The 15,492-nt window shown below is 49.2% G+C and overlaps 1 protein-coding gene across 3 annotated transcripts in view; it reads right to left on the reverse strand.

Moving 5' to 3' along the window:
• Positions 1–15,492, reverse strand: part of Grid1 (glutamate ionotropic receptor delta type subunit 1) — a 714,577-nt gene that overhangs the window by 498,349 nt on the left and 200,736 nt on the right. For all 3 annotated transcript variants that reach the window (XM_028878315.1, XM_028878314.1, XM_028878316.1), the window contains one exon: positions 9,884–10,089. In XM_028878315.1, the coding sequence (XP_028734148.1) occupies positions 9,884–10,089 (206 nt within the window). The remainder of the gene's footprint in view (positions 1–9,883; positions 10,090–15,492) is intronic.

Here is a 15,492-nt window from a genome sequence, read left to right on the forward strand (position 1 = left end):
TAGTGGGATGGGCAAGTAACAGCTCAGATAGGAAATGGCCTGAAATGTCCCTCCCTGCTTTGGGACATAATCTACAGTGACCCACGTAACATCTAGAGCCTCAGGGACACTGAGATCCCCTCCCCTTTAATTCCCCAGGACTCCCAGTGCCCTCTTCTGAGAACACTCTGAAGTATTCTCTGACAGTTCAGTCTTCAATCCCAACTGAAGTGGCCAAGGACCAGAAATGATCTGTCCCTTTTTGCTGGCCCCTTTCCCCAATACTCAGAGCTGCAAGCACATCTGGTCTTCTTTCCTTGGTTCCATGAGTCATGCTTTCTGACAGAGAGTGAGTGAAGAGGCAGAATACTTCCAGGTTCTCCTCTGAGCCACTGACTCGTTCACCTTGACCCCAGCAGCCCCATGCTGACTCCACCATTTCAACTAATAGCCATCCCAAGACCCGATAACAAGGACAGTGCCACTTCCTCTGAGCTTTGGCCTGAGCTCCTGAAGAGACATCACATAGCCATCCGAACACCTCAGACTGCCTTGGTGAAGAAGAGAAAGGGTAATGTGGATGAGGAGGAAAGGAATAGGGTGCCTTTCCGCCTTCTGCCCTGTGTCATTGTTTTTGAAGTATTGCACTTCCTGCAGCTCCCGTGTGGTAGGAAACCACTCCCTCCCTACATGCCCCACGTGTTTCAGGGCTTCTTAGATGGAAGACATGTAGGTGTTTCTCCTGGTAAACATTTCCTTCCAAGCTCCACTGCCATGTTTTGTTTCTCTCATATCTGCACTTGTCTTGCATGACCAGCAACACCTTTGCCCCAAGATCCATGACTTTAATTATGGACCACAATGCCTTTTGATTGCCTGTACCCTAATATCATGGTGCCTGGGAGCAATGCTGAAGATGTGGCGTATAATGAACTGGGGACAGGGAGATGCTGAGCTCCCCATGCACAGCTGGAAAATGAGTAGTAGATGTGCCTATTATAATAGCAAATCCCTTCAAAAAAAAACCCACTTCTACCCAGGTCTACCATCTCAGTGGTAGTTCACAATCACAGCCTTGATGTCAAGCACTAGCAGACAACCAAATCTGTAATGTTGCCTTTGCTCAGCCATGCCAGCGTGTTTCTTCATGTCCCTGGTGCACCATAGCTTTACAGGTTCTGACTCTCACTCTCCATACACACAATAGTCACTGGTACCTTCTTGGTACCTGGAACCATGACAGACTCTGAGAAAGAGGAAGGGGGCAGACCTATACCCCATGACAAACTCTGCCAATTCTTAGAATAAACTAATGAGTCAGAGGTAATAAATCCCACCGTGCAAATGGGAAGCCAAGGCTAGGGGGAGTCTCGGAGTGAGATGGTGCGACAGGCAAGGGGCAGGTCTGCCGGGAACCATGTCTTTGCCCTGCTCATTAACAGAAGGAAGGGGTAAATGATCTCTGGAGCCCCAGATCTCCCAAGAAAACAGTTCATCAATCTATCCAATGGGGAGCAAGTGTGAGAGGTCCCTCCTCCTAAGATGAAGCTCTCTTAGGTCAGTTGATCTGACCCAACTCTACTGATGAATGACACTTCTGGGCTTCCCCAAAGTGTCCAATGTGCTTTCCTGTATCATTTTCTCCTCCATGGTGTATTTATCAAGCACTCTCTGTGAAGATTTAGGAGAAAATGGCTCCCCTTTCATCTGCCACGGGCAACAAGCCTCCTCCCACAAACACATAGTGTGAGGAGGCGGGCTTGGAGGCAAGTTGCTCTGAACTGCTGCCCAACTCCACCACGCTCCTTGCTCTGCCACAGCCCTGCTCTTCTAGCATTGTTGAAACAATATGGTCAGCTGGTGGGTCCACAAAACGCCAACTTGACACATAAAGGCTAGAGCCAGCCCTCTTTGTTCTATGCCCCCTTTTCACCACCATCACCCCAAATCTGGACAATGTCGAAACAAAGTAAGAAAACAGGGTGATGGCCCAAGCTCACCCCCAACCTTTTCTTTCCAGCAGATGGGAAGGCTTTCTTCCATCTGCACACTGGGGTGAGGATGGACTGGCCCCAATTCTCTACCCCGCATTCTCTTCCCTTTGCCGTGTAACTCAAGAGGGAGAGTCTCTTACACCTTCCCATTCATCTAACGCTGTTATTCACTTTGGCTAAGAAAATGGAGCAGAAGCAACAGAGCAAAGTCTGAACTTAGACTCCCAGCAGACCTGAGCATTTCCATTGGCTATTCCGAAACTCTGATGCTGCAATAAATATGCATTGGTTCATATGCCTATTGATAAAAGACCCATGGCTGGTCATCCATCATTTCAGACCACAGTTGGCCAGCATCATCCTCACCAGAAAGCCAGAGGCATTCACTTGCTCAGATCAGGTGACTTCACCCAGATTTACTGACCAGAGACTCAAAAAAGTAAACACTGTTGCTTAATCACACTGAGTTCTAAGATGTTTGTTACACTGCATCAGCTAACAGATACAAAGACCATCTACTCTCAAAGTGAACAAGCTGTTCCAATACAGTCAGTAAGTGACCAATATCAAGCTCCTGCCAGCCCCAAGTATGAAGGTTCCATCTGGCAGCTATCATGTAGAGATCACTAAACCAGATGTGGGCTGTTTGATGGGTTCATGCCAACTCACACAGCTTCACCTCACCTCTACCTTGTATAACACTTCCCAGCGGGTCCCCTACCAGGCTTCTTATCTAGCCCCTTTGTCCATGCTACCTCAGAGGAGGCCTTCTAATCTGAAAACTCTTAGTGCCTGGTGCATAAAAAGGGTAACTGAGTCATTTCAGCTGCTGCAGACTGCCTACATTTGTGTCTGCTCTTTGAGCCCCATGCCTACTTGATGAAGGGGCAAGCCACTAATAAGACACAGGGCAGGCCGGGCGGTGGTGGCACACGCCTTTAATCCCAGCACTCGGGAGGCAGAGGCAGACGGATCTCTGTAAGTTTGAGGCCAGCCTGGTCTCCAAAGCGAGTTCCAGGAAAGGCACGCAAAGCTACACAGAGAAACCCTGTCTCGAAAAAACCAAAAAAAAAAACAAAAAACAACAAAAAAAAAAAAGACACAGGGCAGAACTAACGCTCTGCACAGATATTTAATGACCTGAAAAAGAAAGAACCCAAGGTCCCTTCAGGTCCATGCTTCAGGTTCCCCCGCCTACTCCTCCCTTCCCCACAGAGAAGCAGACCAGCTCTTCCTTGAGCATCCCTGAGTATAGGAAATGAAAGTATCTCAGAATAGAAACAGTACAGGCTTTCATACACTGTCTCTCAATGATTGCTTGGATTCTCCTTTGAAATAACAAAAATCAAACATTAAGTTCTTTCAAAGTAGTGTTTTACTTAGGTTATTCTGCTTGGCAAGAACATTAAGAATGTGTTTAGTATGTTCACTGGGCAGCTGAGGCTCGAAGCAGTGTTTGCCTGGGGGCAGAAGTCAATATTCCTGGGATCCCACCAGCATCCATTTTCCAGGCCCTGTAAACAGGGATTAGCAGAGATGAGCAGACTCCGGTCCTGCAAAAACACTCTGGGTCACCAGATGGGAACCACAGCAAATAGTTACGGAGTGGATGGGAGGCTGATGGGCCAGCTCTGTATCGAGGGAGGTGCATCCTGGAGATGGCAGGTCCTGGGATCAACCTTCCTGTCACAGCCCTGAGCACCAAACCAGCCAGAAGAAAGCATAGGAACTGCCCTTCCTCCTGATCTTGTTTGTAAGAAGTTCTAGGGGGAAACAATGAATCTCTCCAATTCATAGCACTTTGGTTAAAGTGCTGGAGCTTTAAAATCTATAAACAGTGGGATATAATTAAATGCAAATGTGGGGCCTTGTTTAAAAATTAATCTTTTATAATTAATTAGTAATTTAAAATACCTTGGTAAATGATACTTAAATGGCATGGAATTATGCTAGCTCTGGGTGATAAAGTCGTCTTCTAGAGATTTGCTGTGCTGGAGCGAGAGATATCTGCACATACCACGTGGGACAACAGAGCTCGGCGATTCTTTAATTTACCTTTGCAACAACTGTAGTAAAAAGCAGTCTCTTTATATTCCGATTGTGGGGGCTTCGCTCACTGCAGCAGAACCAGCAAGGAAATTGCTTGGAGTCAACCCACTTCCATTTAAAGATTAAACTGGCCTCCAGCCATGCTGCCGGCCTGGGAAGCCAAGCTGGGGAGGGATGTTGATGAGGGGGACCCTTTCTACCTCTGTCACCCTCAATATTCTACTCAGCCTGAGCAAACGGTGCCACACAGTCCCAAAGCAATGAGAAGCTGTCCCTCCAGCTGCTTCCCTCCATCTTTCTCCTAGCCTTCCGCTACAGAAGAGTTTGCCGGTGCCTAACCACAAAGGTAAATGTCACCTGTTGCCAGTGTCTCTTTGTCACCGCCTTGCCCTTCTCAGCACTGCAAAGACTGCCCTGGAGCACTCTGCTGCTGGAAGGTCACCACTCGGCTTGACCCAGGTGCACACTGCAGTGTGGGTCTTCCCTAGGGGCGTGTGTCGTGTTCTAGACTGCGCTAGTTTGAGGGTCTTGTGTTACAAGTTACTATTTGGTTACATCCTTGAGTAGGCCTGTGGGGAGAGAGGTAGAGAAAGGGAGAGAGTAGTGTGTGTGTGTGTGTGTGTGTGTGTGTGTGTGTGTGTGTGTGTGTCTGCATTTACATACATACATAAATACATACATACATGTGAGCTAGTCTCTCATACCTGCTTACACCGATGTTTACTCCCAATCCTGCCCCATATATTCATCTCTCTGCCCTGTGCTGGCTCCCACCACATGCCACAGCTGGGTCAGGACCACTTCGCCTACAGGAGCAGCCCAGGCTGTTTGCAGGGTTCTAAGGCAATTATAAGTCTTCCCAACAGCAGAAGTTTTAAGAGCAGAGTCCTGGATGAATAAGCCACCTAGGACTTGTTGAGTGGCCAAAGCAGCAGCCAAAACACACTTAAAACCTCAGCTATAATCCTTTCTACAGGAAACAAGAACTATAAGAAACACCAACGTATTCCCCCCAAAAGATGGCCGGGTTTGGGGGCTCTCAAAAGATAAAAGGGCAAATGTTACACAGCCCCAACCCACAGTTTTCATTCCAGTAGAAGGGAGCGAATGCCCAACTTGTATGGGACACTGGGAAAGGGGAAGCTGCACCTGTCGTCATTAATGAGGAGCAAGGGTCAGCTGGCTTTTACACTGAGTATGTGGCTAGTCTTTCATTTCTAACGAGACAAAGGAGATGGAGAGAAAAGAGAAGGAAATACAGAGAAGCAAAGGAGAGAGAGGGGACTAGGAAAAGCTAGAAACAGGCTCACGAACCACGGCAAGGTGAAAGGGTAAATCTGAGAGCTCACACACAGCCAGCAAGAGCCTCAGTGGGCGACAGCCCTGGGTCACACCTTCTCTGCTGGCTTCTGAGGACGCCCTGCAGTGTGTGGCCCCGTTGGCCTCGGGGAGAAGGCTAGTTCCTGTATCCTGGTACTTGATATGGCTCTTGATCCAGAGGAGACACCGGAAAGTACTTGTTGGGTACCCAGGTGATTGGATAGATGGATGACAGACAGACACAGTGACAAAGGAGGGACACACATCCAGTGAAGAGCAAACTGGCAATGGATAGCTGGTCTCCCAAACCCGACCTGGAGAGGGATGAAGACAGGAAGACAAACTGTGGATCATAGCCTCTAAGACCTGAAAATGAACCCCCAAATGATCCTGCCTAAAGCTCAGATTCTCTGATCTGACGCAGGAGTCCCTCCTGCCATCAGCTTAGCCTCGGTTTCAGCCATTTCTGGTCCCATACATTACAGCTGCTAAAATATTCCCCCACCTGCCCCTCTGTATCCAACCAGCCAGCTCATTCCTCTAGACCTGGCCTTGTTACTGCTGAGTCCAGGAGGCCTCCTGGACACTGTGACTATCTGTCTTCCTGACCACAAGGTACTGCTCCACCCTTCCACCACTGTAGATAACAGGATCTGTTCATACCTCCATCTTCCCTAACCACGCTGGAAGCCCCATGGAATCAGGAGCCAAGTCACAGTGCCTGGGCTCATTAAATCTGGAAACGTGACAGTTGGAACTATGTGAGAAGACAACTCCAGAAGCTGTGGGTGAGCAGGATCCCCAGAACAAGGCCCTGATCTTAGTCCCTCACAGCTGCTTCTGGCTCTTCTGACTCCATTACCTGAGTTCCCAAGGCTCTGGAGTGAGGCAGAAAGGCCCACGCCCACCTTCCCATCAGTGAGCCAGCTGACAGGTTTGAGTAAAAATAATGTCACAGACAAACTCAGAGGCCACCAAAGCCATTCGCCAGCCAGTGCCAAAGCCTAACTGAAAAGACAGTGAGCCCAACCTGCTCCCCAGGTAAGGTGACTGGAAAGACTCTCCCTCCCTCCCTCCCTCCCTCCCTCCATTCCTGCCTCCCCCCTCCTCTCCCTCCCTCCAAGGCCAAGAGTAGAACACATCACACCTTGCTGGAGGAAGAAATTATTCAGCAAGCCACAAGGGCATCTGTGTGGTGATCACAGCCTGGGATCAGAATACCAGAATGCTATCCCTCCAAGCTCAGCTGCTTCAGTGGGGGGGGGGATCTCCTCCAAGTTCAGCTGCTCCAGGGGTGCCTCTCACCACCTTTACTTTGCTGTTGTTTGTATTTTATTGTGATGTTAGGTGGGACCCAGATCCTCACACATGCTAGCCAACTGTTCTGCACTGAGCCACATACCCAGCCCTCTCACTACCTTTTAAAGACCCTGTGTCCACATCACGGAGAGAATGTAGAATCAAGACAGCAGTGGTTCCATGAGCCCACAGGGACCCGGGCAAGCACCAAGACATCAGTCTCCTACAACCCACCCTACAACCCAACCCAAGACCAGAGTGCTAGCCCCAGGCCACAGCCCCTCGTGATGCCGAATCACAGACAATCCAGTGGTACCGTGTAACCCCCAGGCCAAGGGCTGATGCAGTGAACTGCTGCACTAGGGTTACTGCTCAGAGAAGCAGCTTCCAACATGGTTCACTGACAGCCTAGCAGGTCACAGTGGGCAAGGCTTGTTACTAACAACAACGGACGTGTCAACCACATCAGCAGATTCACACCTGTGAAATGAAAGTCTCTGTCAGAGCTGACGTTCCTCATCCACTCCCATCCAGCCATGCTTTCTGAAAGGGAGAAATGAGACATTGCGTCTGGGAAGGCCACACAGCCTCCACGGGCTACCCCCTCCTCTATACCACCAATCAACACAGTAGTGGCCTATCACCATGGTGTAGGGCAAGAGGCCATTTGCTTCTCTCTACAGTGCTGAGAAGGCCATAAAATTCAGATGGGGGTCACCCTGGTGAGAATCACCCATCCTTTCCTAACAGAGGATATTGGGTCCTTTTGCCTAAAGAGCTCAAGCAGTGTCCCCAGAAATGACAGGACCACTGTGCAGGATGGAGTTCCCCATCTTTTAGGGGCCTTGCAGGACTAGACAGCTGGACAGAAGTCTCCTCCAGCCTCCAGATCCTTTCCCATCTATGCCTGATAGACACCCTACGCCTCTTAGGATGAGGCCTGGAGACAACCCGATAGCAAGCACATCTTCCTCCGCAAAGCTGGCACAGCCACATGCGCCCGTGACAGAAAGTGTAGCACATTGTGTCCTCTGAAGTCACCAACCACGGAGGCGAGGGCTCTGCAACAGGACCAACCCTAGACTGGAACCCCATTCTGTCTCTTAGTAACGATGACGTCACACAAGTCGCTTGACATTCGTTAAAATCACAACTGTAACGCGCTGATGTGGGAATGAACACAAAGGGCCAGGCCTGCCTCGGGCATCAGGAAAGGATGGCCAGGCCTGCCTCGGGCATCAGGAAAGGATGGCCAGGCCTGCCTCGGGCATCAGGAAAGGATGGCCAGGCCTGCCTCAGGCATCAGGAAAGGTTGGCTTCCTCTATTTCCTGTGGCATGGCAGGGACCAGAGACTAGGGCTTTATAGAAGCTGAAAGGAAAGGCAGAGGTGGAATGTCCTCTAATCAAAATTCAGAGTTTGTCCTCACACTCGGTCTCCTGCCACCTCTCCAGTCAGAGTTGCTTGACAAAGGAAGGAGCCGCTCCAGTTGTATCCATGCCCCCAAACACCCAGAGACACAAGATTTTGTGAACACGGTCTGAAGGATTAGAAAAGGCAACCAGCTAAAGCCAAGCAAAGTGCACCCCACACCACAGGAGTTTGCATAATTAATCACTTGGAAATAACATATTTAGGCCAGTTGTGGTTGTGTGTAAATCCTGCAGGGGCCCAGAAACAAGAAAGACCTAGATACGTGGAGACGGAAAATACACGTGTATACACTGCCAAAAGGGACACATGCTAAGAAGCTTGGTGCCGAATGTTTATCATTGCCACCGCCTCCTCCTTCACCACACCTTAGCAGATGGAGAAACTGAGACCATAAAGATCAAGCCAATGGATCAACATCACACAAACAGGAACTGGAGCAGAGACTGGACCGGAATCCGTGTAACTCCAAGACCCAGTTTCTTTCCCCTCCCAAGCTTCCCAGCAGATCAATGGCAGAGAGGGAAGAAAACAAACAAGAAAGCCAAAGAATTAGCACCAAGCGAGGAGCTGAGAGGCTGGTGACAGGATCCGTGGACACTCTCCCCAGACAGATGAGTCCGAGTCCGGCGATAAACAGAGAGAAAAGCCGCCCCAGAAGGGGCCTCTGCAAATATAGCACTGGGAACATTCTGAGAAAGGCTGGACATGTCAGTACTGCTAATCCAAAGCTGAATCACAGCATGCAGGGAGGAGTGCTCTGGTGAGGAGAACCCACAGGGCGGCACAGCCTGGCTGACCACCAGCACGATCAGGGCCTGATTAGCGGAGAGCGGCAGGGCTGCTGGCCAACGACACCAAATTAAACGTTCCCAGTGTTACGCTCTCCAGCAGTGGGCTTCGTGCTGGTTCCTGATGCATGAGGTGGCATTTTAAATGATAATTAATTAGAGGGAAAAGCGGAATAAGCAAGCACAGTACATCAGATGAAATTAGTATAATTCTGCCTTTCTCTTTCATTTTACCTTCAATCGGAGTAGGCTGGCAAGGTGGCTTGGGTTATGAGGGAAACCCCAGGGAGCATCCACTGCTCCATACATCTATGATCCACTGGGCCCTCACTTGTTCCCAGACAGACCACACCCCTAGCCACCTCTTCTCCACAAACCAACTCAGGCCCGGGGAGCAGACAGCAACTACCTGTGTATCACCTCTGTGCCATGAGACCACCGGAGCCAGCACCAGCCAGCTCTTCTAGTCCAGTTTTCTAGTCTGATCTCAAATGCATGGATTCTTTGTTAAACTGGCGGCCCTCCCTCGTCCTCCCTTGGAAGTCCTGATCCCTAATAGAGGTGTTTTTAAAAAGAACACACACTGATCAGTATAAGCACCAAAGAAAGACGTTCGCTCATTCCAGGTATCACTTGATATGCAATGGACACCTCCACCAAATGTCAACAAATCCCATGGCAAACCTGCCCACTTCTCCAGAGAACTAGAAAGTCACTTTATCCCTAGAGGTGTGTGCCCTGCTAACGAAGAAAAGAAAATGCAAAGGAAAAACATCCAAGTCACAACTCGGGCAGTAACTTATAAGCAGGCTTCCCACCAGCCCCATAGCCTCTTGGGAGTCAGAACATGGGTCACCTGTTGGGGACCAATCAGCAGCCAAGTCATATGGAGGCCTCTCCCCATATGGTCAGGTGCTGCAGACTGAGCGCTCGTGTGTTCCCTGTTCTTTCTGTTATACACCGGAGCCATTCAGTGGCCCCTGGGCATCAGGCATGCGTGGCCTCAGCCCCCATGACCTACCTCATTGATGAAGGAGTGGGCTCCTTGTGGGCTAAGCAGGAGGATGGCGCGGCGCAGCGTGTCCCGGTAGCGATTCAGCTCCTCTGTCTTCATGGTGGTGAAGAGACTGGTGAACACGTGACTGATATTCTTGTCCACCTTTTGTAAAGAGACGTCAAGGCCCAGCCGAGAGGCCTGGTCCAGAAAGCTTTGCAGCCCACGGATATCTGAGCATGGAAGAAGAAGAGGGAAGAATCATCTTTGAGTGGGAAGGGATCTGTCTGGAAGGGCAACTAACCCCAACACTCCTGACCCAGGCAGCCACCAGAAACAAAGTTTCCTTCCGGGCTACTCACTCAGAGCAGGCTGCAAGGCAGCAACCTAGACCCAACATCCTCATCAGCATCCAGCCCCAGAGTATTTGGTGGTTGTTTTCCCGCATCGGGAATCCTTTCTGCCATCCAAAGTTACTATGCCAGAATCCATCCTTTGTAATTCATTTCTTCTCTTCTGTGTGGTCTCAGTTCTGGAGGTTCTGTCCTCCAGGCTACATGGGCTGGTGGTGACCCTGCTCCAGGTTTCCCCCATCTCCCTCTGTACCTCACTTCTGAGGCTTCTTGACCCTCTACAGTTAGATAAGACTACTGACTACCCTGAAGAGAGCTGCCCCAGCTTTGGGAGGTCATGTGCTAATCCTCCAAATGTCAGCATCTCATGTGATGACCCCTAACCAATGCAACAGGCCTTGTCTTGCTTCAGGATCTGATTTTTCCTCCTGGAACTTCCTTCTTCCTGCTTTATACCAAGAGGTGACTCATCCCAAATCCAATCAGAAGCTCATGTTTCCACTGATTCAGAGATGAACAGATAGCCAAGGTCCTTCTCTGAGACTTTCCCCAGCACTAGGAAGGAACATCTACAAGATAAGCCAACTGAACCAATTACCTGACAGTGGCGGTCCAGAGCAGATCCTGGAGCCCAAAAGGACGGCACACTCTCACTGACCTAGCCTTGTGAGGGACCAGGTGCTGCTTTGTCGTTAAGTACAACTCTAACGAACTTCCAGCAACAGCTCTTCACAAGCCATCTGACTTCCCCCAAGGGACACCTACCCAAGAATGGAACCAATGCAGAGGCAAGCAGATACAAGCTGGCGACACAGCTGTTTTGATGCCATTCAAGCCTTGAGGTCCATCTGTGTCTGAGTCTGTCTCCCGGACTTCCCACTGGACTTCCCAAGAGTCCCCCTTTGCTGCCTGACCCACCTCATGTTTCATTTCTGTCACTGGTAGCCTAATTTGTCAACACATAGGAAAACCATTTGTGCTCACCCTTGAATGTTTCCACTACCTACCTGTACTGACTGATTTTGTGTGCCAACTTGACACAAGTTAGAGTCATCAGAGAGGAAGGAGCCTCCGTTGAGGAAATGCCTCCATGAGATCCAGCTGTAAGGCATTTTCTCAATTAATGATCAATGAAGGAGGGCCAAGCCCATTATGGGTGGTGCCATCCCTAGGCCGGTGGTCCTGGGTTCTATTAGAAAGCAAGACTGAGCAAGCCATGGAAAGTAAGCCAATTAGCAGCTCCCCTCTATGGCCTCTGCATCAGCTCCTGACTCCAGGGTCCTGCCCTCTTTGAGTTCCTGCCCTGAGTTCCTTCAGTGATGAACAGCAATGGTAAAGCGTCAGTCAAATAAACCCTTTCTTTCTCAACTTGCTTTTTGGTCATGATGTTTCATCACAGCAATAGAAACCCTAGTTAAGACACGACCTTATCCTTGCCTTCCTGATCCCAAGGGCAGACCCTCCAGAGGATACTGAGTACCTCCTCTAGTCCCACAAGGCCACTGTCCCCATGCCCTGGGGTCACAAAATTGGAAATCACAATATATAAACAAAAGACAGAGAAAATAAAAAGTACAAAAGTACAAAATGCCTAGGAGAAGTATTATGAGACAAAAAGAAAAAGAAAGAAAGAACCTCCAAAACTACCATTGAATTCATTTTGTGTTGGCCATCCACTGCTGGGCATGGGGCCTGGCCTCAAGAGTGGTTTTGTATACCCAATGAGACTCCATTGGAAAAAATCTAATTTTTCACTTACAAGTGAGCATCAATTGGAAAAAGCTTCTGAGTTAGGGATGGGGGCTTGTGTCAACTTCTCCTCTCAGTGCTGGGACTGTATCTGGCACCTGGTCCAGCTATGGTCTCTATAGTTATTCCCATCTACTACAGAAGGAAGCATCTCTGATGATGGCTGAAGAAGACACTGATCTCTGAGTATGGCAGAATGTCATTAGGAGTCATTTTGTTGTTACCTATGTTCATTTTGCTGAACAGTACTATTTGGTTTTCCTCTAGGTCCTTGGCCTATCTAGTCCCATGTTCTTGGCCACCCAACCAGTGTTGGAAATGGGTTTATCCCATGGAGTGGGCCATAAATCCAATAGATATTGGTTGGTTAGTCCCATAAGCTTTGTGCCACTACTTCACTAACACATCATGCAAGCAGGTCACCATTATAAATCAGAGTTTGTAGCTGGGGTTGTGTCTTTGTTCTCCTTTGGTAGCATGTAAAGTACCTTCCAGTGCCATGAACACTAGTCAGCAGAGGTGAGGACTCTAGTTAGGCACCAACTCAACTTCTACATGTTCAATGAGTTTTATAGTGTTGTCTTTGGCAATAGGGCCTTACCATCAATTTATGGAGATCAACCAATTAGCCTTGGAAATAGCCTGTTTAAGCATTTGGTTTTGCAGTATTATGCACAATACCCAAGATGTGAAATCAACCTATGTATCCACCAATGGATGGATGGATGGATGAAATGCAGGGTATAAATATAATGGAATACTATTCAGCCATAAAAAATAATGAAATCCTGTCAGTTGTGGAAGTATGGATAAACCTGGATGAATGTGTCAAGTGAAATCTTAATAATATTCTGCTATACTCATAGATTAGTGACTAGCCCAATTGTCATCAGAGAGGCATCAGGTGCAGAAACCCATAGCCAAACACTAGGCGGAGAAAGGGAAACCCTGCAGAAGAGGGAGAGGAAGGATTGTAGGAGCCATAGAGGTTGAGGACACCACAAGAAGATGGCCGACACAATCAACTAAGCAGGGCTCATAGGGGCTCACAGAGACTGAAGTGACAACCGTGGACCCTGTATGGGTCTGAGCTTGGTCCTCTGCACATGCATTACGATTGTGTAGCTTGGGGTTCTTGTGGGACTCCTAACAGCAGGAGTGGAGCTGTCTCTGACTCTTTTACCTGCACTTGGGACCCTTTTCTTCCTACTGGGTTGCCTTGTCCAGCCTTGATATGAAAGCTTGTGCCTAGTCTTAGTGCAATTTGTTATGCTGTGTTTGGGTGATATTCCTGGGGTGGGCCTGCTCTTTTTTTTCTTGAAAGGGAAACAAAGGAGTTGAACTGGGGGAGAGGGGAGGTAGGGATGGACTGGGTGGAGTGGAGGGAGAGGAGGCTGTGGTTGGGATGCAAAATATGAGAAGAGAATAAAAGGAAGGAAAGAAGGGAGGGAGGGATGGAGAGAGAGGAAGGAAGAAAGGGGGAGGGAGGGAAGAGGGAGGGAAGGAAAGTAAGACAAACACAGGTAGCATACTTCTGCTTCTTAACCCTAACAGAAATAGTGGACATTTTGCAGAAATACAGGATTCTGGAGAGGTGATCAACTACCAGAAACAGTCCAGGTGTTAACCCTCTCCTGAATGTAGCATTGACCATCATAACCCAGAGAACGTCTCAGCACCCAGCAGCCAATGTAGTATACACAATGTCCCCAAGTGGAGTAGACAGCTGCCTTTGGGCCCCTGGGAATGGTCTTTCCAGTCCCATGCCATTTCCTCATCACTTTGAATTTCCCCATGTCTTTGTTTCTGGCCTTGGCCATACAGGCAGCTTTGACCTATAGGACAGAAGTAAATGCAACATAAACAGTGCTGTGAGAGGTTGTGTTTCCATTTCTACCCTTGGGCTTGGCTACTACTATATTAACGCCCTCAGGGTAGCCTGCTGACAAGATGCTGTGACCTGCAGAGAAGAATTAGGATGACCCCCAAGCAACCACTACAGTCACATGCTGGCAGAACCCAGCCGCAAGAGAGGACACAGCAGAGCAATCAGGTTGAACTATAGACTCATCAAAAATAACAAATGATTCTTGTTCTAAGCCACTAAATTTGGGGATGGCTTGATTGGCAGCAGTGACTAACTGAAAGGTCGTTGGATGGATGCTCTCTGTTGTTCCTCATGAAGATGTAAAAAAAAAGAGTAAGGCCCGCACCTTCAAAAGATCATCCATGGCAGTGTTCACAGGGGATGCAAGCCAGACTCAAGCAAGGCTGTGTGTCCTCGGGCAGCTTTTCCAGGACTCCAACAATCCTCGGTGTCCCATGCCCTTACCTATGACCCAGATATAATCACAACTGACAAGCATCAAAGACCCTGGAACCCTGCTACCATCTCCTGCTCCACTCGGCACATTTTAAGAGAATAGTGAATTGGTAAAGTGGCAGAGAGTGACCACACCCACAGAATGTTTCTGCAAGTTTACATGGCATGCCTACCATTAAGGCACAAATGGCTTATAGGTCTGGTAGGACCACTGTGTGACATGAATGACCCCATGAATCATCCCAGCACAACCTGCAATCTCAGCCTGGGAAAGAAGTCCCCTACAGTCCCTTTTCCAAGTCCCCGTCTCACTCCATAGCACTGTTTCATGTCCTTATGGAGCAGGAGATATGTAAATGGGTGGTACGTGTCAGGACCCACAGATTCAGGCAAGAACACATAGGTGTGGAGAACAAAGCCCCCCAGAACTCTTGCATGCCCTTGACACCGCCTTTCTGGCTTCTGTTCAGGCATCTCCCAGTGAGACTGAGCCATCAGGGAGAGTTTAAGTTCGTTAGCAGCAGCAGGCTCTTCACTCCTGGCATTAGTGATGCTGCTGAAGGCAGTTTTCCCAAGAGACATCATCCCCAGCTGTAACAGCAGCTCCCACTTGGCTGAAAAGGTCAGTCTCGGTCTCTTTTTCAGCAGCAGGAGGGGAGGGCTGGAGCAGAGTATCCGTCAGAACATGAGCCGACTTCTCCTTCATCCTGCCTGCTCCCCAAGAACAGGGCCAAGAAAGCCACCCGTCCAACCAAAGTCATTTTCTCCTTGCAAGAGAGTCTACAATGTCACCCTGCTCCATTCTACAGTAAAGCCTGCCGTCCATTCTGCTGCTTCTCGGGAAGGTAGAATTCCCCCAAGAGGGAAGACTAAGGAAAGGGCTGGAGAGCGCTGCCATGTAGTCTGCCCTGAATATAGCCTCCCGCAACCAGACGCACTGCTGACCCCAGGAACGGAACTGTCTACGGTCACATCAGGCCTACCCGGAATCTACTCAGAAAGGTCCCTGGTTTTCTGAAGGGGCCAGAATGAGAATAAACAGGAGAAAGAGGTTCCAGCACTCCACAGGGACAGTGAAGGGGTCCCAACCTTAGAGGAGCCAGGCTGGAAGCATGGACAAGGGCATCCTATGAACAATACAATAAGACAAGCCTGGGACAGGCCTCCTGCGACATCTCCTCCAGATCTGCTGCCCTCTCCTGGGCTCTCAA

The sequence above is a fragment of the Peromyscus leucopus genome, chromosome 9 (assembly GCF_004664715.2).
Source record: "Peromyscus leucopus breed LL Stock chromosome 9, UCI_PerLeu_2.1, whole genome shotgun sequence".
Lineage (NCBI taxonomy): Eukaryota > Metazoa > Chordata > Mammalia > Rodentia > Cricetidae > Peromyscus > Peromyscus leucopus.